This window comes from Etheostoma cragini, chromosome 8 (genome assembly GCF_013103735.1).
Source record: "Etheostoma cragini isolate CJK2018 chromosome 8, CSU_Ecrag_1.0, whole genome shotgun sequence".
In the NCBI taxonomy this organism is placed as follows: domain Eukaryota; kingdom Metazoa; phylum Chordata; class Actinopteri; order Perciformes; family Percidae; genus Etheostoma; species Etheostoma cragini.
The window spans coordinates 24,071,169-24,094,925 of NC_048414.1; the positions used below are offsets into that span (position 1 = coordinate 24,071,169).

Below are 23,757 nucleotides of genomic sequence, written 5' to 3' on the forward strand. Positions count from 1 at the left end.
CTCAGTCAATAGAGATTTTTTGGTTGATTTCTTAATGTTGAATTGTTCATGCAATGCTTAATAGTTCTTGTAATGAGTCTTGTTTAACTGTTCACTGAACCAGCCTTTTTTATGTAGCCTTGGGCTCTTCCTGTTTGGTTAAGGTCAAATATAAAGCCAACCCTCACAATACAGCCTCCTTCATATACCTTAAACTACAGAGAGGCTCCATCACCTTGACAGCTGTTGACGAAGACTGTCTGAGCTGTCCTTGTGGTTATAATCCACTTAAATACAGAAAATACGAGTGCCAGTCTGAATGGAGTTACCAATAGCCAGTGACGGCGTGCATCTGGCTGCATACAGAACCAGACTTCCTCTGTCAGTAGCCAATGCAAAGGCGACAGCTGGAGGGTTTGATGAGTCTGGTTACTATCAGTGTTATGGTGATGGGAGCAGTGTAGCATCCCTTGGATCGGATGCTCTAACTGGCTATGAGACTCTGGACGCCCCGCCACACTATGACTTCTACGCCAACACAGAGGTCTGGGGCCGACGGAGGCGCTTCAGACCATCTTTGTTCCAACTGCATGCAAACCCTGAGGTGAGGAAGCTCTTCTTTTTTTTTAAGATTACCAAATTTGAGAGCAAGAATAACAAAAAAGCAAAGGGCAAATAATTTTGCCCTCTGATTTGCACTGAATAGGTCTTAAATGGTCTGAAATTATTTGCTGATAACATGATTCATTAGGTCATTTATCTATCCTTGACAACGTTTTAGTTTGAGATTGATCAGTGACACACTGATTAAATTGGTTGTGTGTGTGTGTGTGTGTGTCTGTGAATTTTGTAGTGTGTAAGTGACTCTGGGACTGTGTCACACAGTTACATTTTACTATCCGTTAAAAAATGAACCAAAGACAATCTTTGTACCCTGGAGGTGTACAGCTTACATGGAAATATGAATATAAGCAACATTTCACTTTTATTAATGTTGGGATCATTCTAGGAAAAAAAGATCATTAAAGGAGTTTTCTCTGCTGTAAAACACAGTGGCGCATCATTTTTGACCCGACGACAACACAAGGGTTAGGAGACAATAAAAAGTGTCAATAAACGAGACGACATCACAGTGGGTTGTCAGAAGTGATTTAAAAGAGTTCTTTTGAGCCTTATCTCCTTGGGCAAGTCGTAAAAGAGACAATAAAAAGAGAAAATAAAGTGACAACATCACATGAAAGCAAGTCTATAAAAATGGGTTTTGAGAAGTGAGTTAACAGAGTTCTCTGATTCTGTGAGCCTTATCTCCTCCTCAGACAGGTCATTCCAAAGTCAAGGGGCACTGATGGCAAAAGCACGGTCACCTTTAGATTCAAGCCTTGACTTTGGGTTGGCAAAAAGGGCCCCACCTGATGACAAAATGCTGTGAATTGGCTCATTGTGGATCAACATCTCTGCTATAGGTGCCAGACCCATACAGGCTTTACAAGTGATCTGTAAAATCTTAAAAATCAATTCTAAAAGGAACAGGGAGCTAATGAAGCGAAGACAGAATTGGCTGCTGCATACTGAACTTTGATTATTTCCTGACATAGAAACAGGCATTTTTTTTCAAACATTACAAAATAGGCCTACTTCCAATTTCAACTTTGTGTCTTTATTGTGAGGACAACTGAGCTTCATTTCTTCCTTTTCCTCCCTGTTGAAAGTTTTGAATCTGAATTGGGTTCTAAAGATTGTGTGCAAAGGATACATTTGTGATTGGTGATTTTGGCCTGTATAAATAACATTTACTTGACTATATATTACTAGGTTGACTCCAGACCTCCCTTGTATGAAGAGACAATAGGTGGAAAGATGGAAGGAAAAGACAGCTCAGAGGAAGACGAGAAGGAAGAGAAGGAGGAGGAGCCATTTGAACCTACTCGCTTTGGCTGGGTACAGGGAGTCATGGTAGGTAGGGTTGGAACATTGTGGGTTTTGTTGGATATCTGTGAGTTGTAGATGTACAAAACTAATCTTTAAATTTTAAGTAAAACAAATGAAAATGATCTAACATAATATAAAATGAATTATAAACATATTTATTTTGCATATAATCATTTTAAACATATCTGTAGTGAAATTTACGTTGCTTCCTCATAAAAGAAATGTACTGTATCTGAACTGTACCAGACATTACCAGCATATTAAGTATATAAATAACATATACTCACATTTCACTCTGACATATTACACAAGCATGTACACTGACACACCATAAATAACTGTTTTTAAGAAATACAAGAAAACTGTGTAAACCCACAAGACTGAGTTGTGTTAATTTTTAGAATTGTTATCAAGGCTGACATAAGAACCTTTTCAAGAGCCGGGAATTCAAATACTCAATATTTCTTTCCGATTTATACCTACGATAGAAACGATGGTGCATGGCACGGCACCGTATGTCAGGCTTTGCCCCTCCCCGTCTGCTAACTAAGTGTTACAGTTCTCAAAATCCCTTCGCTACGTGAAACAACCTCCGAGCTGGCAAACTGCATGCTAAAAATGGCAAGTTTGGATGAACAGTAACAACCCTTGCAGACCAGTGGGTCTTGTAACTAACGCTATTAGCTAAAGTTACTGCGTTGACCTGTCATCAGTACGTCACAAACCAAAGCATGGCATTTTAATGGTAACTTGTCCATCTTTCTGTTATGAACTCAGACACTTGTATTAACAATCTGAGCCTGTCAATGGCGAAAACAAGCAAACATATCCAGTGCTGTGGCTTACTATTTAAAGGAATTTGACAATGTGGATGAGGTCATCATAATTTGATGACCGCCTGTATTCATTTCAGACAGAGTTTACAGCTGAAAAGAGAGAGAGAGAGAGAAAAACAAAGCAAAAGAGAAAGAAGCAGCCCGTGGCAGTGTGCACTTCTCCAGTGCCTCTCTATATACTTCTAACAGAAGTGGTGCCAGTTCAACTGGAAAAAACTCTAAAAATTCCTACGTGAAGCCATCGGGCCCATTGTGCCCCATCACGTCTTTGATTTCCTCTATAGTCAAATCTGCATCTGAGTTCTCTTTGCTCTTCTGTCAGTTTGGAAAGACCTAGTGTCTCTACATTATAAATTTCTACATCAGCAGTGGTACATAAGACTCACAGAGATTATTGTACAATTCTGTGACATTCTTTGTTTAATCCCTGTTTCAGCGTGTTTAATTTGACTTTCTAGCTCTAACAGTGCTTTAACACTATTCCTTTAAAAAAAATGAAGCATGTTGTATAATGCAACCTGTGATCACAGCCTTTAAGGCCTCCCATGCCACCCCTAAAGACGACACTGAGGACCAATTGACCGCCAAGTAATCTCTATATTTTCTTGCTCCTGTGAAAGGGAGGGGTAAGGTCCCACCTGAGCACTTCTCTAATATTGAGGCAGCAGGTCTAGGCACACCCATGTATGGTCAGAGATTACAAAATATTTTAGCCCACATCCTATAGGAGAGGGAGCCTGTGATTTGGACATAAAAAAGTCTATCCTAGAATATGTCTTGTGCACTGATGTAAAAAATGTATAGTCTCTCCCAGCTGGGGTCATCATTCTCCAAATATCCACCAAGCCTAAAATCTTACTCATCTTCTGTGAGAGAGTCTCTGGGGATCCTGCATGCTGCAACTCACTGTGGTCCAGATCTGGATCCATTGTCATATTAAAATCGCCACCTAGAACATTATTGTGGGTCCCTACAGCTTGTTTTCCAAATTTTCTTTTCCAAATCTGCTTATATTGCATATATGCATATATTTTAGCCAGAATTAGTTCTTGCCCTTGTATTTCACCCAGAACCAAAATAACTCTTCCAGAATTATCCTTAATTTGTCTAATCAATTTAAATTGCAGGTGCTTGCCAATCAGTGTAATAAACCCTCTGCTCCTGCGGGACCCCACTCTATGAAACACATGTTCTACCCATCATCCACAGCATTTTTCTGATTCCACAATTGACATAATCAACATCAGTGTTGGGCAAGTTACTTTAAAAAGTAAACAGTTACAGTTACTACCGTTACTACGCCGTTAGTAACATTGTTATTTATAATGCTGTTATTCCCATCATTGGTCAGGATCGATTTTTGAAATTTTCAATTTTTCCCAGAGCATGTCAACCTCTCTCTTGCTAGCGGCAGGATCATCCTGTATCCCTCTTGACCGCCTCTAAACTCTAGTCTCAGCTCCGAACCTAATTCATTCTGTTGACCAGGCCCTAGAGCTTACACTCCTTTGGAACAATGGAGCGGGTAATTTCCTTCAGACCTTCAAGCTCAGCAGAGATTTTTTTCAAGTACTGCACATATTTTTTTGCCACAGTCACAGCAGCAGCACAGTTTTAAATCGTTTCAGCTGCATCTTGACCCCGGAGCATATGCTGCTTAATATCTCTACTGGTCGCTAACTCCAGGATTCTCGTCCTGGCTGAGCAAACATATCTCTAGCCAGCAGTATCTAGAAAAGGAGAAATTCAGAAGTGCACTATACATTATACAGAGCTTGACCTTCATCCTGCTAGTTCGCTATTAGGTCAAGTGACACGTACTAAACTCCATTTCAAAAGGGATTTTGCCAAACACTGGTTGGTTTTCTGGCACAAATAGTACTGTACTAACTATAATAGACAAAAAAAGTTTTTACCTTAAGACAGGATCTCGTAATCTGGTCCTCATGGCAAGGCAAACTCAGCGGCGGTAAGTGAGACGGAAATGTGCACAAGTTATTTGTGACTACGTGGAGAGTTCACAAATGAAAATTTCTCTCCCATCACATCAGGACATTGCACAAACCGCTTCCTTTCCAGAGCAAAAAACATTGTTAAAGACAGTATTCACTCTGACCACCATCTCTCTGATCTCCTGCCCTCAGGGAGACGCTACAGGTCCATCAGAACCGCCTGTCTAATGAACAGTTTCTTTCCAAAAGCCACACAGACTCTAAATCTAACCACATAATGTCTCTGCACCCACGTTAACATTTCTTATCAGTGTTTTTACAGTCCATTTTATTGATTTGTGCAATATTATATTATTGTTTGTATTAATAACAATTGCTATTGTTTCATGAGGAATTTTGTATGACTGTTTTTTGTCTTATGTGCTTGTGTGGAATATAGTTTCATTTTAAGCACTTGTACTTGTAATTTTGATGTATTCAGTGTAATATAATGACAATTAAGGCATCTTCTCTTATCTTATATACTGACAGGCTAATTGCTAGTTGGCATATATTTCTACAATAGTTGTAGTGTGTTAGAACTCGGGCTGTAGAACCATGTAGTTTGTTTAGATCTAGAAAGACCCTGCCATATGGTAATAGATGATGTTGTTGGTGTTCAGATCATATGTATTTGGTATATTCTGTCAGTACCTCTGTCTTTTTGTAGATCCGTTGCATGTTAAATATCTGGGGGGTGATATTGTTCTTGAGGTTGCCTTGGATTACTGCTCAAGCTGGTATAGGTACGTCCATCAAAACCCGTCATGCTTGATCAATTGTAGATGACAACAACTTTTAAATATTTCTCAGATACTTCAGTCAATGAAAGCGTCAGTCTGGCTCACTGTCATACTTTTTCGTGTCTTTATATCAGGTCTGACCTGGGTGATTATTCTGCTATCCTCTTGCATAACTGGGATCACTGGTCTCTCAACCTCAGCAATCGCTACCAACGGCAAGGTCAAAGGAGGTCTGTTTACCTTAGTGATACATGCAACAACCTACTTAATATATTCAATATTACTGTAATCAAAACAATTGTAAAAACATATGGACTATATCTGACATTTCATTGCCAGTGATTCCGAACCTGATGTCAACATGTTGCCCCTCCCCCCTGTATTTAGGTGGGACCTACTTCCTGATCAGTCGCAGCCTTGGTCCAGAGCTGGGTGGGTCCATCGGTCTGATTTTTGCTTTTGCTAATGCTGTAGCTGTGGCCATGCACACTGTGGGCTTTGCTGAGACCGTTAGAGACCTCATGGTTGTAAGTAGGACGCTGTGTGCTGTTGTATGTGGAGCAACTTTTACAATGATACAGTATAGTGAACACAGTTTTTAAGTCTGATCAAAAACACCTGAACCTTCTTCTCAGGAAAATGGAGCTGTCATGGTGGACGGAACCAATGACATCCGCATCATTGGCATCATTACTGTCACATGTTTACTAGGTATCTCAATGGCTGGCATGTCATGGGAGTCAAAGGTCAGTTCAACCAAATATATGAGGCCAACGTTACCTGACATTGTGGTTGGGATTTAAACATGTACACAAAAAGATTTTAGTTGAGCAACAGACACGTCATCATGTTTTTTTAAGCATGATAAGTAGCTAGCATGTTCACCTTAGCTGTGGTGATGAACCCAAGTTAAAATTAACGTAGTGAGTTACATGATCTCGTTTCCACATGTAAATGTCTGTGTGTATCTTTATTCTGCCCTCCACAGGCCCAAATCCTGTTCTTCCTTGTCATTATGGTGTCATTTGCCAATTACATTGTTGGAACAATCATGCCTGCTTCAACAGAGAAACAAGCCAAGGGTTTCTTTAGCTACAAAGGTGACTACTAATAAGTCGTTGCTCAGAGTATCATATTTTGAAATGCAAATGCACAATTTCCTCTTTCAATAAAGAGGGATTTTTTATGTGTGTGATGTTTTTAAACAAAGCAAGGATAGCCAATCTTCGAGGTTCTCTTTGTCAGAGCTTGTCAATAAACTGACTATTTCACCTTCAACAGCGGATATCTTTGCGGCCAATTTTGTGCCCAAATGGCAGGGACCAGACGGCAGCTTCTTTGGCATGTTTTCCATTTTCTTCCCCTCTGCCACTGGCATCCTGGCAGGAGCTAACATCTCTGGAGATCTAAAGGTATGCTAGTTTTAATTGAATTTAAACTTTATTAAGGACATGGAGGATCCACAGAACAACAATATACAGAAAAAAGAGGAACATATGCAATACATATATATATATATATATATACATATATATATATATATATATATATATATATATATATACCCATGTATATGTACATTCCATAATGAACATCATATATTTATGTACAATAATGGTTCCAAATTCCAGATGAGAATCTGACAGAGCTCATTTCAGGGTTTGTAAGTGATGGCATAGTCTCGCTTTGCCAGACCTTCCTCCACAGCGCAGTGAAGGAGGGTCTGGCTAGTTCACACAGTCACCCCGGGAAAATAAGAAAATGTGAGATCCAATCATGAGTAGTCACTGAGTGAGGAAGTATTTGGAGACACAGACTGGTGAAAACACAAAATCAAGACCCACGAGATCTTGTGAATTCATGTAGGATAGAACCACAGAACTAACAACAGTTTGTTTCCATTCAGAGGATTGGAGAGGAAACAACCCTTTGCTGTGTTTTCAAGGTGTAGTGCAGGGAATTGTGATCCGCCATGAGCACTATTTTATTTATTTATCTATTATTTATTCACCTTTTTTATCTATTTATGTTATCTATTTTATTAAGAAAATTAGCCACATGTTTTATTTTGTTTCTGTGCTCGACTTCCTGTATCGCAGTATTTGCCGTGTGCTAAATTGCTGCGGAGCTGCTCCGGAGGGCTGTGACTTGCCGGAGATGGGACAGTGATCACACATTGAATACATACATTGACTTTAATGACAAACCTAATGTCTCCTCTGCCGTTCCAGAGCGGATCCGCAGCCGTTCCACAATCGGTGGAAATAGTTACACAGCCAGCTTATCTAGTTGCTTGAACAAAGCTTGTATGCTCTTAGCAGAGTCAAATGTGGTGTTCTATCTATCTATACACCGGATGAAGTAATAGGAGATTACTGTGAGAAACCAGGCATTGATGCATAGACTGTATAAATGAAGCCAAAAGATCTTGATTGCTTCCTGGTTGATGGCTGTAGTATGGGTTATAAATCCCGCCCCCTCCATGTTAGCATATGGAACATGGGACGAACTAAAAAATACAAGAATACTTCAAAAGGTTTTAGTAGGTAGTCATTTTAGGTAGTTCTGATCCCTAACTTCTTGCCAGCCTGGAGCCTCCCGTCTCATGTCCTCCTGTGTCTCCCAAATTGACTATGAATGGACTATGAAAAGGAGTTTTGGATTATGTTCAGCTTCAGCCGCTTTACCTATGCTAACATTTACAATGACTGAGGAAGCCTAGTGACAAGTCCATGGCAACCAGTTCACGTGTTGAATTGATTATCCATTGCACTATGTTGAATGGTCTCAATGTTTTATTGTTTTATTTCATGTGAATACTAGTTTTCTAGAGTAACTTAGTATTTGAAGTAATGCAGTAATGCAGGAAGTGTGCATTTCATTTCCTTGCATATTGTGTTTCATCAACAATGTTAGTGAGTAAATCTACTGAAATGGCAACTATAACAGTGTAATGTGACGTGTAAGATGAAAAGTCAGAGGTTAGTCATGTATGACATAGTTGTGAAAAAAAACAAAAAAACAATGGCTTTCTGTACATTTTTGCCAAACACAAACCGGAACAGAAGGCTTTTTCCCAATAATTTGAGAGTCATAGAAAAATGTATTATTGGCAAAAGGAGGGTCAAGTCGTTTTTGACTGAAGACCTCAAACCTATGCGGTAGCCCCTTAAATAAAAAACAGTCCCTTTTTTGAAATCTCCTTCAGGCCAAAAATACACATATCCTTGCCACGTTTCCATTTAAGACCAGCTTAAAAGAAATAATGTTTCAGCCTAATTCTACCAGTTGTTTAGTTTACCAACTTTATCTTCAATAAAAGGCACTAGTAAAACAGACATGACAGAGTAAAGTAAAATACCAAGAAATAGTGGCCCAGAAAACAAATGGCAAGCAGAGGATAGTTTTCCCCTAGCAAGTTTTATATGTTAAACAGTTATGTACCAATATGTGGCAGCACATCACCCCAACATCCTCCTTCACTGGCTCCCAATTGCGTCCTGCATCAATTGTAAAATCCTCCTTCTCACCTACAAATCCCTACATGTCCTGTCCCCACTCTACCTCTCCTCCATCTATACAACCTACCCCTAAACCTGCCGTCCTCAGACGCTGGCCGGCTCACCATTCCCACACCAGACTCTGCACCTTCCAAGACGGAGCCTTTAGTGTTCCCCACCCCTCCGGACCACCCTGCCTGCAGATTTTCAAAATGCTACATCCCTGGACATTTAAAAAAAAAAAAACTGAAACACCACCCATTTACCACAGCATACAACCTCCCTTGGTATAGCAACCATAATTATGTAAAGTGTCCTTGGGTTTAATGAAGGTCTCTATATAAACAAAAGTTGTTATTATTTTTATCATTATTATTATTATTATTATCATTATTATTATTATTAATTGTAGTCCAAATCTTATGCCTTACTATTGCCCAGTTTCATGACTGCATTGTCGACTTCCTTTTGGGCAACAATCACATCCTCAGTAATACATATTCTATTTATTTCTCTCTGCCTATTTCATTTTTTTAAAAGATATATTTCATAAAACAGAATGCATTGTTCTCACTTAAAAACTGCCTGTTACCCACTTCATCCTGTTCTGCAAACAAATCTTGATTAACGTGTGCAAATTAGAACTCAAATGTACGTTAAAAAGCCTCATGTCGGTTTGTTTTGTCTCCTCCTTCCCAGAATCCAACAGTGGCCATTCCCAGAGGAACAATGATGGCAATATTCTGGACCACTATCTCCTACCTCGTCATCTCTGCAACCATTGGTACTGTTATGTCCCGACTTCCTTTTACCCATAATTAGTTAATCTTTGAATCACTTTTGACGTTCTTTTGACAATAATTAGCCTTTATGCTTGTTCTAAAAGGCATTTTTTGTAATCATATGGCATGAAATAATTAATTAAGAATGAAATGTGCAAAAAAGTATTGATTTAGTTTGTGCATTGGTTGATCCAACAAATGGTTGTGTAAAAGTACTGAAGATCCATCCATCAATGATCCACTGTAATGTTCCAAACCAATGTAACACATGATGTGCTGATGTGCTAATGTGTTGCAGTAAGCCCATTGTTCCATTTCTGGTTGCTGGTGTTGAGTTCTTACTGGTTTTCAAACTAACTGGTATTAATATTTTGTGTTTACCTAACAGCAGCAGGAGTTATCGCCTATGCCACCAGATTTGTCACACAATCACAAACTTATTACTGCAGATTTTTTAAATTGCTTCCCAGATGTACTGCTGCAAATATGACGGTGTAAGTGAGCACTTCATCACAGCCATCTACAAAAAACAAATTTAAGAAAACACAAGGATTGCAAGATTGTGTTGAGGTGGTTAAGATCTCACTGGGGCAAAAACACACATCAACTGTAACCGCAGCTCCACACAGTGAGTTACGAGGCACTTGGTTCTCCTGTTTCCAGTCACGTATTAATTAACTACGTCAGCATCCAGGTAACATTTTGTCTTGGGTTGATCTAAAACAACTGTTACCTGGGTTTAGTTTAGAAAATAGCCAAGCGTATTCATCAAGTTTCTTCCCTCACGGCTACCACTACAATGACCACTACAGTAACGACAACCAGGGTAACAAAACTACACGTACAGAATCAGAATCAGCTTTATTTGCCAGGTATGAGGACACATATGAGGAATTTTCCTTTGGATGTTATTGCTCACAATGTGCTTACTCAAACAATATCTACACACTATGAACAGAATGAACACAGACAGGTTGAGACAAAAGTGCAATGAAGAGTGAAAATTATGCAGGAGTAAATTGTAATTATTATGCTGTTATTATTTTAATTATGAAGCATAGTGCAAAGGGTGCGGGAATAAATATTAATATGTTATTATATACACGTTTTATATTACAATATGAACAGTATAAACAACTCTGAGAGAATGAGAATGATGTTTAAATATAAAGTGGAATCAGTAAACAGACTGATTGGAGAACGACTATTAAACCATTTAAAACAGTGACAATTTAACTCAGATAAAACTGTCAACATACACAAATGCTGATCGTGCCATAGACTTAATGATTTACAGTCATTCTCCTTCCTTTTTGTGTGGGCCTATATTGTATAGCTAAACATACCTGTTTGCAAAAAGTGCTTGCAATACAAGGCTATTTGAGCTTCGCCCTGAATTAACCAAGCATGGTGTGTTATTTATCGAATGACTCTATCCTAAGTGATGTCTTGTTCCGACATCATAATCAAACACAGCAAGGTAGTAATTTTTAAATTTTTTAATTTAAATTATTTAAGGAGCTTATGGAGCTCAACCGAAATACAGTATGTGTCATTTTGGGTTCAATGTGTGCGCCCCTAGTGATATAAAACACTGCCTATGCCTAGGGCAACAAGTTGTTTTAGCTTTTCATGTGGCTGAGTGTTGGCAATTGAGTATTACAAGTATTTATTAGTCATGTGTGTAATGTTGTAGGGGGCTGTAATGTGGTGGTAATATAGTCATAGCCGTGAGGAAAGAAACACAATAAATATGATTGTGCAATTTCTAGAAGAAATTAGTTGTTTCAGATCAAACCAAAACCAACTGTTACCTGGATGCTAATGTAGTTAATCATTACCTTAATGGAAGCAGAAGTCACAGGATTTCGAGCACCCAGCGTAAAAATGCGGACAGCTGTATTTTTTTGCTCTTGAGAGATCGAAACCAGCTCAAAGCAATTTAGCAATGATTGTAGGTGGCTGTTATGTAGTGCAAACTTCATATTACCCGCAGTAGATATGAGATGCTACCTAACAATCCAGTGATATGTTTGTAATTGTGTGATGAATCTGGTGGCAAAGGCAGGCACTGGTGTGAGGTAAACACAATTCTTTTAGAAACCAGTTAGTTTGGAAGATGTATGACATTTGGTTGGCACATTATATTATATAAAGACAAACAAAAGAAGTAAGCCATATTCGTTTAAAAAAATGGATGCTTTTGACCATTTTTACTAAACCTTACTTACCAAGAGAATGGGTCTGTCTAAGGTTTCTTCCTAAAAGAGAGTTTTTCCTCACCATTTATAATTATACATTGTATATTTTAAATAGTATTGGCAGGTTGCACATCTTGACAAGACTGGGGTTTAGTTGAATGAAAGTATAATGACAAACGTTGAATTAAATTGAAACATTTACAAAGAATTTGGGTATGGATATGTTGCCATAATAGCAACAAGCAGACACATTATAGAAAGTCATAAGCAAAATTTTGGATCATTGATTTGTACCATTAACAAGTGCCAGTAATAGTTACAGACAATAAGCATTAAATAATTATGTTCAGGATTAAACAATGCATTTTATAGACAAAATTCAATTTCTATAATATTTTTAGGGTTTAGGTTGAACATCTTGTGTGTATGCATATGCAGTTTTGTTTATGCATGCTTGTGTCCATGTGTTTTTTGTTTACTCCCAGGATCCTGTGTGGTGAGGGATGCGTCTGGCGTGTTAAATGACACCCTATCACCGTCCTCATCTGGGGAATGTGTTGGTGAAGCTTGTCAATATGGATGGGACTTCACAGAATGTATCAACAATAAAACATGCACCTATGGCATCAATAACTACTATCAGGTCAGCACAAGCTCACTCACAAAACACACAAATTACTGAAATCTGTCTTTATTCCACTCACTGTTTCTCAATTTGAAGTCTTGCAAGTTATTGTTTTTATGTCGAATTACACACATTTTTTTCTGTCTAAATCACAAAATGAATCTGCAAAGCACAAACCAACTTCTTACATGGTTTCTGGGTTTTGACGTCCTTTAGAATTTTACACTTAAAGAACACTTAAACATTGACCTGCTGTTGATACTTGGGGTCGCCAAAACATAAAGCTGTCTTGTATGCTGTCAGTTCAAAGACATTTATAAAGAAGAATACACAATACACAATGAAAACACTGACAGACATGAGGCAACAAAAATGTAATTCTGCATAAATGATTGAGACTCCCTTCTATAATTATCAGTTACGTTACCTCCAAAACAGTAGGTGACCCTGTGAACGTTTCTACTGGTGAGAGAGATGAAACTCATAACTAAATAGCTCATTTCTGTCTCTAGTCGATGAGCATGGTGTCAGCCTTCGCCCCTCTCATCACTGCTGGTATATTTGGAGCAACATTGTCCTCTGCTTTGGCCTGCCTGGTGTCTGCTCCCAAAGTCTTTCAGGTACACACAGACACACATATTTTTTTATTTGCACAGTATATCAGTTTTTTCATCTTCTTGTGCCTGTTTAAACACAAGCTTTTTGTCCTTATATTCTCTGTTGTAACAAAATCATGTAATTTTTTTCTGGTAGTGCCTATGTAAGGACAATCTTTACCCTCTCATCGGCTTCTTTGGCAAAGGTTATGGCAAAAATGATGAACCACTCAGAGGCTACCTACTAACATACATCATTGCTGCCTGCTTCATTCTCATTGGTGAGAATTTGAAGAGAAGCTTCAACCCCTCTATGTGACCAGGAAGATCTTTAGCAATCATTATTAGAATAAAATTGGGAATATCCTGAAACTTCTTTTAGTAGAATATGGGCTGGAAAAATTAGTTTTGCAAATGGAAACTTAAAGCAGTAAAAGTGGCCCCCCACACACCCATAGTGTGTGTGTGTGTGTGTGTGTGTGTGTGTGGGGGGGGTTGTGTGTGTTACAGTAGCCAAAAGGGTCTGGTGGAGCCAGTGTTGATGCATAACTAGTTTCAAAATTTGCTTTTTTTTCATGAAAATGTTAAGATTTATAACTTTAAACCACAGTTCTCTGACTTTCTGTCTTCTCCATTTTCTCCTTTTTCTCCACCAGCCGAGTTGAACACCATTGCTCCCATCATCTCTAACTTCTTCCTCTGCTCATATGCTCTGATCAACTTCAGCTGCTTCCATGCCTCAATCACCAACTCACCAGGTAGAAAACTCAGAAAAAACACATTTTGCTTTAGAGATGACTTATCATGCATATTTTCTGGTTCATACTTTGTACGTATGTATTTTGTGTTTCTACCAGAACATGCCATGCCTAAATGTTAATGAAAAACTTTATTTTTATTATAGTGCTTGCTGCTTCATCTGTATTCACATCTGTTTGAGACGCTCTTGCAGCATCTGTCTCGTAACCCTCCCAAAAAAGCCCAGATGGGCTGTAGCAGCACTTTATTCTGTGACAAATCACCAATAAAGGCTAGACCTTAACCGGACATGTTCCAGCAAGAATATGATCTGAAATTAGGTAAAAGTATCATCTGCAACCAATGTTACAGGTTTCCCTGATGTTAGCATGTAGCTACATGTAGCAGTGTATTTAAACACTGACGTAATGTGACTGCGGCAGGGTTTGATGCATAGACTGTGTAAGTGAAGACAAAACATCTCGCTCGCTCCATAATTGCTGGTATGATTTATGACCTATAATGCAATAGGTCATAAATCCCAGCCCCGCTGTTAGTGGACAAAACTAAAAAATTAAATATAACTAAAATACATTTTTCCCCAAAAATGGTTCACCTAATTTAAGGTAGTTCTTATCACGCTGTTTGTTCAAACGTTAATTTTTGTGATATGTTTTTGTTTTAATAAGTTATTTGATTACATAAAAACAAGGTGAAACATCATGATTGACAGCTTTAATTGACTCACGATTGGTCGGGCGGGTGTATGGGCGGGACATCAATACAGTGGCTCCACCGCTTGATCACTAAAGCACCGACTCTGGCTCCAAAATTACAAGATTGCAGCGCCCGTGCACAAGATATTTTGGCCCCACTTTTGTACAGTGGGAGGAAGTGGTGACGCATAGTCAATCTTTTTTTACCTTACAAAACAATTTGGCACAGATTGACGCCACATCAAGCAGAGAGTAGAAAAAAACTGTCGGAAGCGGAGTTTTCAAGACAGTCTGAAAGCTGAGGATTGTGCTCACAGGGATTACTTTTACGTATGTTGCCACACTTAATATGAACATTTGACATTGTAACATAATGTCTAACAGAAAATGAGGAAAAGCATAATAGGTCTCTTAATGCAGAGACAGATGTGGATTTTTCTGTCTATCAAAATTGCAGCTGTTATAAGGAAGCAGAATTACTTGTAAATGAGAGTGTGAAGTGTAAATGGTACACATGTGTATGTGTGTTTATCTATAGGTTGGCGTCCGTCATTCAGGTTCTACAGTAAGTGGCTGTCGTTGCTGGGCTCGGTGTGTAGCGTGGTTATCATGTTCCTGCTGACTTGGTGGGCAGCCCTCATTGCCTTTGGTGTTGTCTTTGTCCTTTTGGGATATACACTCTACAAGAAGCCTGGTAAACTCTCACACATACAGCATAGCTAGACAAACCACAATGTGAAATCCCACACCATCAGCTCTTATCTTTTAATCCATTCTTATTTTACTGCTCTTTTCTGTGCTTAGCTGTAAACTGGGGCTCCTCAGTGCAGGCGAGCTCCTACAACATTGCTTTAAACCAGTGTGTAGGTCTCAACCATGTGGAAGACCATGTCAAGAACTACAGGTCAGTGACAGAATCACACACCTAGCCTATAATGTTTTACTTCTGTGGTCTAAATTTAGAAGGGTGATATTGAATGAAAACATCAATTTCGTTGTCCTCAAAAATAACTTACATTTTGAAGGATAATTTTTTGTAGTTGTTGCAGATTTTGTTCTCACTCTTAATGACATATTTGAACTTTTTTTGGAAAAATTCTTACTTGCTTTGTTGTCGAGAGTTAGATGAGAAGATCGATACCCATATCTGTAATCACTTACCTGTATCAGTTAACTATACAGCAGGCGGTTTGCTTAGCATAAAGACTTGAAACATGGGGAAACAGCTAGCTTGGTTATATCCAAAGGTAACTTAATCCATCTATCAGCACCTCTAAAGCTTAGCTCATATTTGTTTTCCATATTCCGTATCTCTTCTTTTAATGTTTGCATGAATGCATGTATGCATGTATTAACAAGCAGTGAGTTATAAAACAGCAAAACAATTTGTTAACAGTAGCAGTGTTCTTTAACAGTGGAGTGGATTGTGAAAGGGTTTCACCATAAAAAGTACTAGCTAATTAACTTTAAAAGATACTGTTCAAGTTTGCGCAAGTTGCTGAAAAGTCAAGATCATGTCCAAGTCTTTGTCATTCTCATTTATGCCAACTGTAAAAACAATGAATGGGTCATAGAACCATACCATAATTATTGGTTAAAGATCAACAAAGGTCTACACTAAACTGCGCAACATCCAACTTTACACAAATCATACTCACCTTTCAGACCCCAGTGTTTGGTGCTAACAGGTCCTCCCAGCAGTCGCCCAGCTCTGGTGGATCTTGTCGCCTGTTTCACCAAGGGTCTCAGCCTTATGATGTGCTGCAATGTAGTCACTGTGAGTCCAACCCAACATGCACATACATACACACCACCCATTGAAGATTACATTTTTGATTCAGGAAAAAAACACAAGAACAAACATATTTTTAAACTGCCATGTTTCAGCAATCAGTGTGCCTTCAGTTAAAGATTAAAATTATTATCCCTTCAACCTTGTATTTTTCAGGCCGGTCCCTCCCCTTCTGTAGTGGAAATGGCGAGCAGTGACTGTCATGTTACCTGGTTGAACCAACGCAAGGTCAGGTCATTCTACAGAGGTGTTGTGGCTACAGAGCTTGGATCAGGAGTTAACATGCTGCTACAGGTCAGAATTACACCTCATCTATTCTTTTAAACTGTCTTCACCAACTGAACTTTGTAAAGCCTGCTAATTTTAGTGTAAACCCTGGCCTTTTCAGTCTCAGAAAGTTCATTCTGAGTTAATTTGTCAAGGTAACTCAGCCAAACAATTCCTCACAGACCAAAACATATGAGAGAACAACCTCCGGACAGTCTTGAAAAGATTTTTTCACCACTCCCAAAGAATCTTACAGAATGGACAATGTAACAATAATGCTGTAGTGACAACTATAGCATTATTGTTACAAACCAGTAGAGAGACTTTGCTTTGCATGGCAAATCTTTTTACTGGAAATGCAGAAGAGTGTGTAGGTCAGAATTAACAAAGCCAGTTGGTAACCAGCTATTTGAGATCCGTTGTCCAGGATGGATAGGTTCAGTGAAGAAAAATACCTCAAAGAGAGCCTGAGAAAGTTGAACTTTGTGACACCAGCTTGATTTATCTCATCTTCTTCTCATGTTGTTAACTGTCCACCAGGCGGCTGGTTTGGGGCGTATTAGGCCAAATGTTCTGCTGATGGGTTTCAAGAAACACTGTCGCAGTGACACGCCTCAGGCTGCACACAACTACATAGGAATACTGCAGTGAGTACTGTGGGGCTTCATAAACCTGTGTGTGTTTGTGTGTGTGTGTGTGTGTGTGCACCATTGGTTTAAGCACTATTAGTATTATTTTTGCAATAAAGCTGTCCAACGTGTGTTTCAGTGATGCATTTGACCTACAGTACGGCGTGTGCATTCTGAGAATGAAGGAGGGCCTAGATGTCTCTCATACCTCACAATCACATGGTAAGAGCCTTATTTCAAATTAGAGTGGAGCACACAGAGTAAATTAATTTTTACACCATCAACAAACTTTGACTGCTCCAGCTACACTAATGTTAACAAGGGCCATGTTTTCCGCATGCATCCATCTTTATTTGAGTTACTGACTACAAGTGAATCACTATACAATGCAAATACCTCTGTTTTTATTTCAGTTAATCCAGGCTTTGATGGAGGACAAGAGAGTATTAACACCATCTCTGCCCCTTCCCCTATTCAAACAAGTATTACATGTATGTATATGCATGATCGTATCATTAGGATTCATTTATATTACGTATAATGGAAGTTGTGAAGATTCTTCAGTAAACCTGGTCCGTGTTTGCCTAGAATCTGAAAAAATTCAAGCTGTAAATTGTACTGAATGGTAAATGTTTAACAATTGTGAACTTAAATACAGATAAATGATATAGTACATTGATTTCATTAAAATGTAAAAACAAAACAACAACAAAAACTACTTTTTTGCCTGTGCAAAATTCTTTGCAGCTTCTATCTCCATTGAACCAGCACCTCAGACTAGTACGGTGTTCCAGAAAAAACAAGAAAAGAAGACCATTGATGTGTACTGGCTGTCTGATGATGGAGGTCTAATTATGTATTCATCTATCTAACACCTTCATTACCTCCGTCAAGGATATTATCACAGGTTTCCTTATCATTTTGTGTGTTCATGTGTGTGTGTGTGTGTGTGTGTGGTTCACCACCAGGTCTGACCCTCCTGCTGCCATACCTACTGACTCGGAGGAAGCGCTGGGCCAGATGTAAGGTCCGAGTGTTTGTGGGGGGAGAAACAGGCAAAAAGGAACAACAGAAAGAGGAGTAAGTACTCAGATTACTGTGCGGTGTTTATACTCAAAGACCTCACACACTTCAAGCATCACAAATAAACAACACAACAGTGCGAAATGCTTGCCTAGAAATATTCATACCGGCAGGTAAACATTTCTCCAGTCTAAGACCTTTAATGTGAAAGTAAAAACTAGAGGAAAGTAAAAACAACAGCAACATATTATCACCTGAAACAATTGATATGGCTAACATGTTAGCAATCAATTGCTTGTTTCCACATCTAGCAGTTTTTCCTGTTCAGACATGTCCCATTTCTTATTTTGATTGCCCCCTTGTTTTTTGACTTGCCCCTCAGAACACATTTACAAGGGGTAGTGGTTGAAAATCTTCCACGAGGATAACCCATCACGACCCTGATATGGCATTAAACAGAAGCGAGTTACCGCAAATTTCCAAACAGGCGTTATTACGATAAAGTTATCATGATTTCTTGCCCAAAAAATTTATCTAATCTTCAAGTAATCTCTGTGTGGGTGTGGGTATGTGTGTGTGTATATGCGCACTGTACAGCAGCTGAGAAAAGGAGTTGCTACATCCCTAGAAGGCTCATCGAATGCGGTTCACTAATCAAGCCAAGAAGTGGTCCTCCACCAAAAACTTATTGCTGTCTGCCTTACATGCAAATAATAAAAATTAATCCCACCCAAACACATGTTGTTATGTTGCCGGCGGTTTCTCAGCACATTTCTCCGACCAATCTTCGAGCTGCTGATCTACGTTCTCTGCTTCCTCTTTATCCGGGCCTCGTCGCCTAAAACACCACGATGTGTGATTGCTACACAACAAAAAAGGGAACATGCCAAATCTGTAGATGAGCCGCAGCCGAACTGCGCCTTAGTTTTATAAAAAACAAATCATATAAATAACACATTTGCGACATCTTTTAACAATGGTTAAACCACCTATTACTGCACAGTTGTTCAGTTTCAAATGTTTTGTTAAAGTTATAAGAGAGGCATTTTCAGCACTATGTACTTCAAAGTGGACATTTTCAATTCTAGTATAATGCAGGATAACAAATAATAATGTGTCATTATATTAATTGTGATTAATTTTGTGAGTAGAATGTGTATCTACAACATTCTCTGTCAGGTAAATGTAGTAGTACAAGGTTTTCCCCCGAAGTAGGAGAACGCAGTAAGTCTGTAGTATACAATTAAGTCTGACCCAGACAGTGGCGTGTATAATACATTCAAACAACATTATCAGATGATTACCATAACTTTTAAATCTTTAAAAACAAAGAAAATGATAACATTTGTGCATCTGAAAAACCTCAATTTGGAGGGCCTCATAGCCATACCAATTCACCCTACAACTTTATCACAACAAGAACCTGAACACCACTACCTGTAAATTAAATGCAAAAAACAGAGTGGTAGGGCTACGTGGTAGGGGCAAAGGGTGTATTGGGATTGGGCCAAAATGTCAGTCATGATTAAATGGCTATTACTATGGTTTACAAGTATGACATTCTGTGACAAAATTAAAAACCTTATTGTACATTACAGACTTAAATTTTCTTTTCAGGGTGTTGGCACTGATCAAGAAGTTTCGTCTTGGTTTCCATGACGTTGAAGTGCTAACTGACATCCACCAGAACCCCAAGCCTGAAAAGTAAGACTGCCAAAACTGTACTATGACATTAAAATAAAGCACAAACAACATGAGAAATAATATCATCTTGCAATTGGTTAACCAACTGGGCAAAAGCCGTGAATGCCAGGGGCCAACAGAGGTAAGTTTGGGTTAGGTTACGTTTCTTTATTAATAACCGAGGGTAGATTTGTTGGGCAGATAGGGTACATCAATCCCAGTAGACAAACAACCCAACATTAGTCAAGAGTACATCACAACCTGATGAATTTGTTGATGTTGTGACAAACATCAGAACAAACAACAAACAGCCGACAGAAATGGAACATAGTTTAGCCATAACAAGTGCTCTAGTCCCAAATGTATTCAATTGCACAATCGCTACAGGTACAAAACTAACTAACAAATCTTCTCTGTACCGCTTGGTTCTACACAGGCTCCTGAACCAAGACACGAGGGGAATAGACAACATAGAGGCAGAAAACAGAAAACAGAAAAGGGTCAGCAAAGGACCAGACTCAGTGTGTCTTAAAGGAGAATTCCGGCCAATTTTGATGTTACTCTTGATCGCCATAAATATGCAAGTACCTTCAACTGAAAAAAACCCGACCTGAATCGGTGCAGGCAACACAGAGTAGCTGCAGCTATGTGTGCAAGCTTCCACTGAGCTAAAACGGCAGTTAACGGGAAAAGTTTTAGAGTGCCTTTGTGCCTCTCACAATCCAATTAATATGTCTGTACAAAACAAACAGGGTGCCTTATGTAACATCAAGGTGCATTTTCAACTCATATAGTTAGATACATAGTTTTAATTCACCTAGCCTGTCTTGATCTTGCCGGTGGGGAGCTTGCTTGCCTGGCTAGCTGCTAGAGCTAGCTGGTAGGTGCTAGCTGTTAGCTGCTATTAATAAGTGTGTTCAACCAGGCTTTTGTGAAAATCATAAAGCAGCAGTTCCGTGTGTGTAGATCATCCATTTTGTGTGTGATCGATCTGGTGTTGGTGAGTGGAAGGCTTGGCATAGTCGTTCTGTGTGGTAGATTCCTTAGACGGGCAGCCTTCATCCCCGCCTTCCTCGCCTCCCGCAGCCGACAACAATTCCCCGAGCGTCAGGTGGGGTAGTGCGTGCCCTTCATGCCTTTGGCGACAAATGCGGGGGCGAAGGCAACCTGCCTGGCTAAGGAATCTACCACACAGATCACCACTGCCAAGCCTCTTACTCACCAACACCATATCGATAACACACTAAATGGATAAGCTACAAATGCACACAAAACTGCTGCTTTATGACTTTCACATAAGCCTGGCTGAACACACTTATCAATAGCAGCTAACAGCTAGCATTAATTGTGTGTCTGTTAAGAGGCACACAGGCTCTCTAAAACTTGCCCCGTTAACTCCTGTTTTAGCTCAGTGGAAGCTTGTACACCTGGCTGCAGCTACTCAGTGATGCCTGCACCGATTCAGGTCGAGTTTTTTTTTTTTAAGGAACTTAAAAGTAATCAATCAAGATTAACATGAAAATTGTCCAAAACTCTCTTTTAATTGGTTTGTGCTACTTTAATTGAAAATATGTTTGGGAATATGCACCACTAAAGCATAGTATCAACTGACATCATAAGAGTCCTGCTTTTCAAACCCATTTTTGAAGCCCTTTTGTGAAATGGTTCCCTGTGTCAGATCTGGTTTTAAACTTCATTATATTAGTTTCGTGCTTACATGATGCATGTGGGGAATTATGCAAAGTGGAAAGAGGGAGTTAATTGGGACCCAGTAGCTCATTTTTGCCAGTTGCAGGTTAATAAGGCAATGTTTACACTTGATTTGCACTTCGTGCATTTAGAGGGCTTTAATTTAAGGACAATAAACTTGGAGAGCATGATGTTGAACTGTGAAACCCGTTAATCATTGCTATCACTTAAATGAATTTCCTAATATCCTGTACATGTTGCTATATTGTATTTTACCCCAACCCTCCTTCACCAGTCTAATAATTGTTGTGATAATATAGTGATATAGGTTTAATGATGCCTCAGATCTTTGATTTGCTTCACAGCAACAACAAAAACTAAATCCAAGGCATATATGCCCACCAGCTTTCATGTAATTGTCCACATGTTGCTTCAACATGCAGTGTGCTACTGTAAATAACAGTGGTAAAAACCTCAACATTATGGTTGCCAGATAATTTAAAAAAAGAAGCAATCAAAGGAATGAATTCATCCATACTTACTTACTGGAATTAAATATGATCCTTGTTTGTCTCTGTATGCTTCAGTGTTCGCCATTTTGAGAATATAGTGGGTCGCTTCAGGCTGGATAAAAGTCCTAAACAGGACTCTGATTCAGACTCACCAAGACAGCAGGAGGAGCCGTGGATAATCACTGACCAGGATTTAGAAAGGAACCAGGCCAAGGTCTCATACACAGAACACACTGACACAACCTGAATGACACATTTGGACATAGCACATGTATAATTTTGGGGAAGATAAAAATCCCCCAAACTGTCCCTGTGTTCCTTGATTAAAATTGTAAACTTTCTCTGTGTGATTCAGTCTCTCCGTCAGATTCGTCTAAATGAGGTTCTGCAGGATTACTCCAGAGATGCTGCTCTGATTATTATGTGAGTACAGTATTACTTCTTTTTTAGGTCATGATAGTGCTACTTTATTAGAAGGTAGATAATGCTGAGTAAAAGGAGTGGCCTTGCAATTACATGGCATGCTAATTGCACTTACAAGTCAATGGCTCTTTAAAAGTATTCACTTATGGATGCTTTGAACTAATTATGAGTAGTCAAACACAAACTGTTCACCTTATTATGTAAACCTTCTTTACTGTGACTCTGTATGTCTCCTGACAGCACCATGCCGGTGGGGAGGAGAGGAGTGTGTCCCAATACTCTCTACCTGTTGTGGCTGGACGCCTTGTCACGCGACCTGAGACCCCCAGTCCTGATGGTCAGAGGAAACCATGAAAATGTCCTCACCTTCTACTGCCAATGAAATGTCTTCTCTAGACCAATATAAAGATACTGAAATACAGCTTATAATTCACCAACATCCTGACTTCAATCATTTTGATTCAAACATATCAATTCCTTGATGACTAATGATGATTTTTGATGATGATGATTTGCTGAGCTATTTGTGAAGCTTTTAATTCAACATCCTAATAATATACACATTTTAGTAGTCTTGCAAACAGAAATCACTATAGGAAACAAATTAAAACAATTAATTGTAAAGACAGTTGTTTATCAATATGATTTGTGTCCACAAAACTTGTTTTATTTTATTTCCTTAAATTGATGGCACAAGAGTAAGTTGCTTTTATTTAGTGTATATATCTATATTAAACAAAAATAACTATGTATACAATATACATAACTTCTCTGTCAGGTATACGAGACAGAAGAGGATTTCTAGCTGTTTGGAGATTTTTAGCTGTAAAAGAAAAAACTAGGCTTTTGCATGATTGCACTTGACCAACAGCCATTGTCAGTTTTTATCAATGCTGGGTTTCAACATCTTCTCAGTGTAGGCCTACTGTAACCAAGAGCTTCCCTGCCATCACCACTTCACATAAACTGTGATTCCAAAGCTACTTTGTAAAAAAGCAAATCCGCAGCATTTTGCCCGTAAACTTCACCCCTGACATCTGGAGTAGCAGCGTTAGCCCAATGTCTTAACTCAGCTTAATGGGCAAGAACATGAAGTAAGCCAT

General features: G+C 38.9%; 1 protein-coding gene across 1 annotated transcript; it reads left to right on the forward strand.

Annotated features, from left to right (window-relative positions):
* Positions 1–298: 298 nt before the first annotated feature.
* Positions 299–23,311, forward strand: slc12a3 (solute carrier family 12 member 3). Its single transcript, XM_034878337.1, has 26 exons — positions 299–583; positions 1,792–1,932; positions 5,406–5,481; positions 5,613–5,708; positions 5,866–6,005; positions 6,114–6,224; positions 6,467–6,578; positions 6,760–6,890; positions 9,678–9,762; positions 12,447–12,604; positions 13,099–13,206; positions 13,340–13,463; positions 13,839–13,940; positions 15,175–15,330; positions 15,441–15,540; positions 16,302–16,413; positions 16,585–16,722; positions 17,236–17,342; positions 17,464–17,546; positions 17,738–17,815; positions 18,072–18,170; positions 18,293–18,404; positions 19,965–20,051; positions 22,307–22,445; positions 22,587–22,654; positions 22,895–23,311. The coding sequence occupies exons 1-26, from the start codon at positions 299–301 to the stop codon at positions 23,034–23,036; spliced, it is 3,090 nt and encodes a 1,029-aa protein (XP_034734228.1). The 3' UTR covers positions 23,037–23,311.
* The last annotated feature ends 446 nt before the right edge of the window (positions 23,312–23,757 follow it).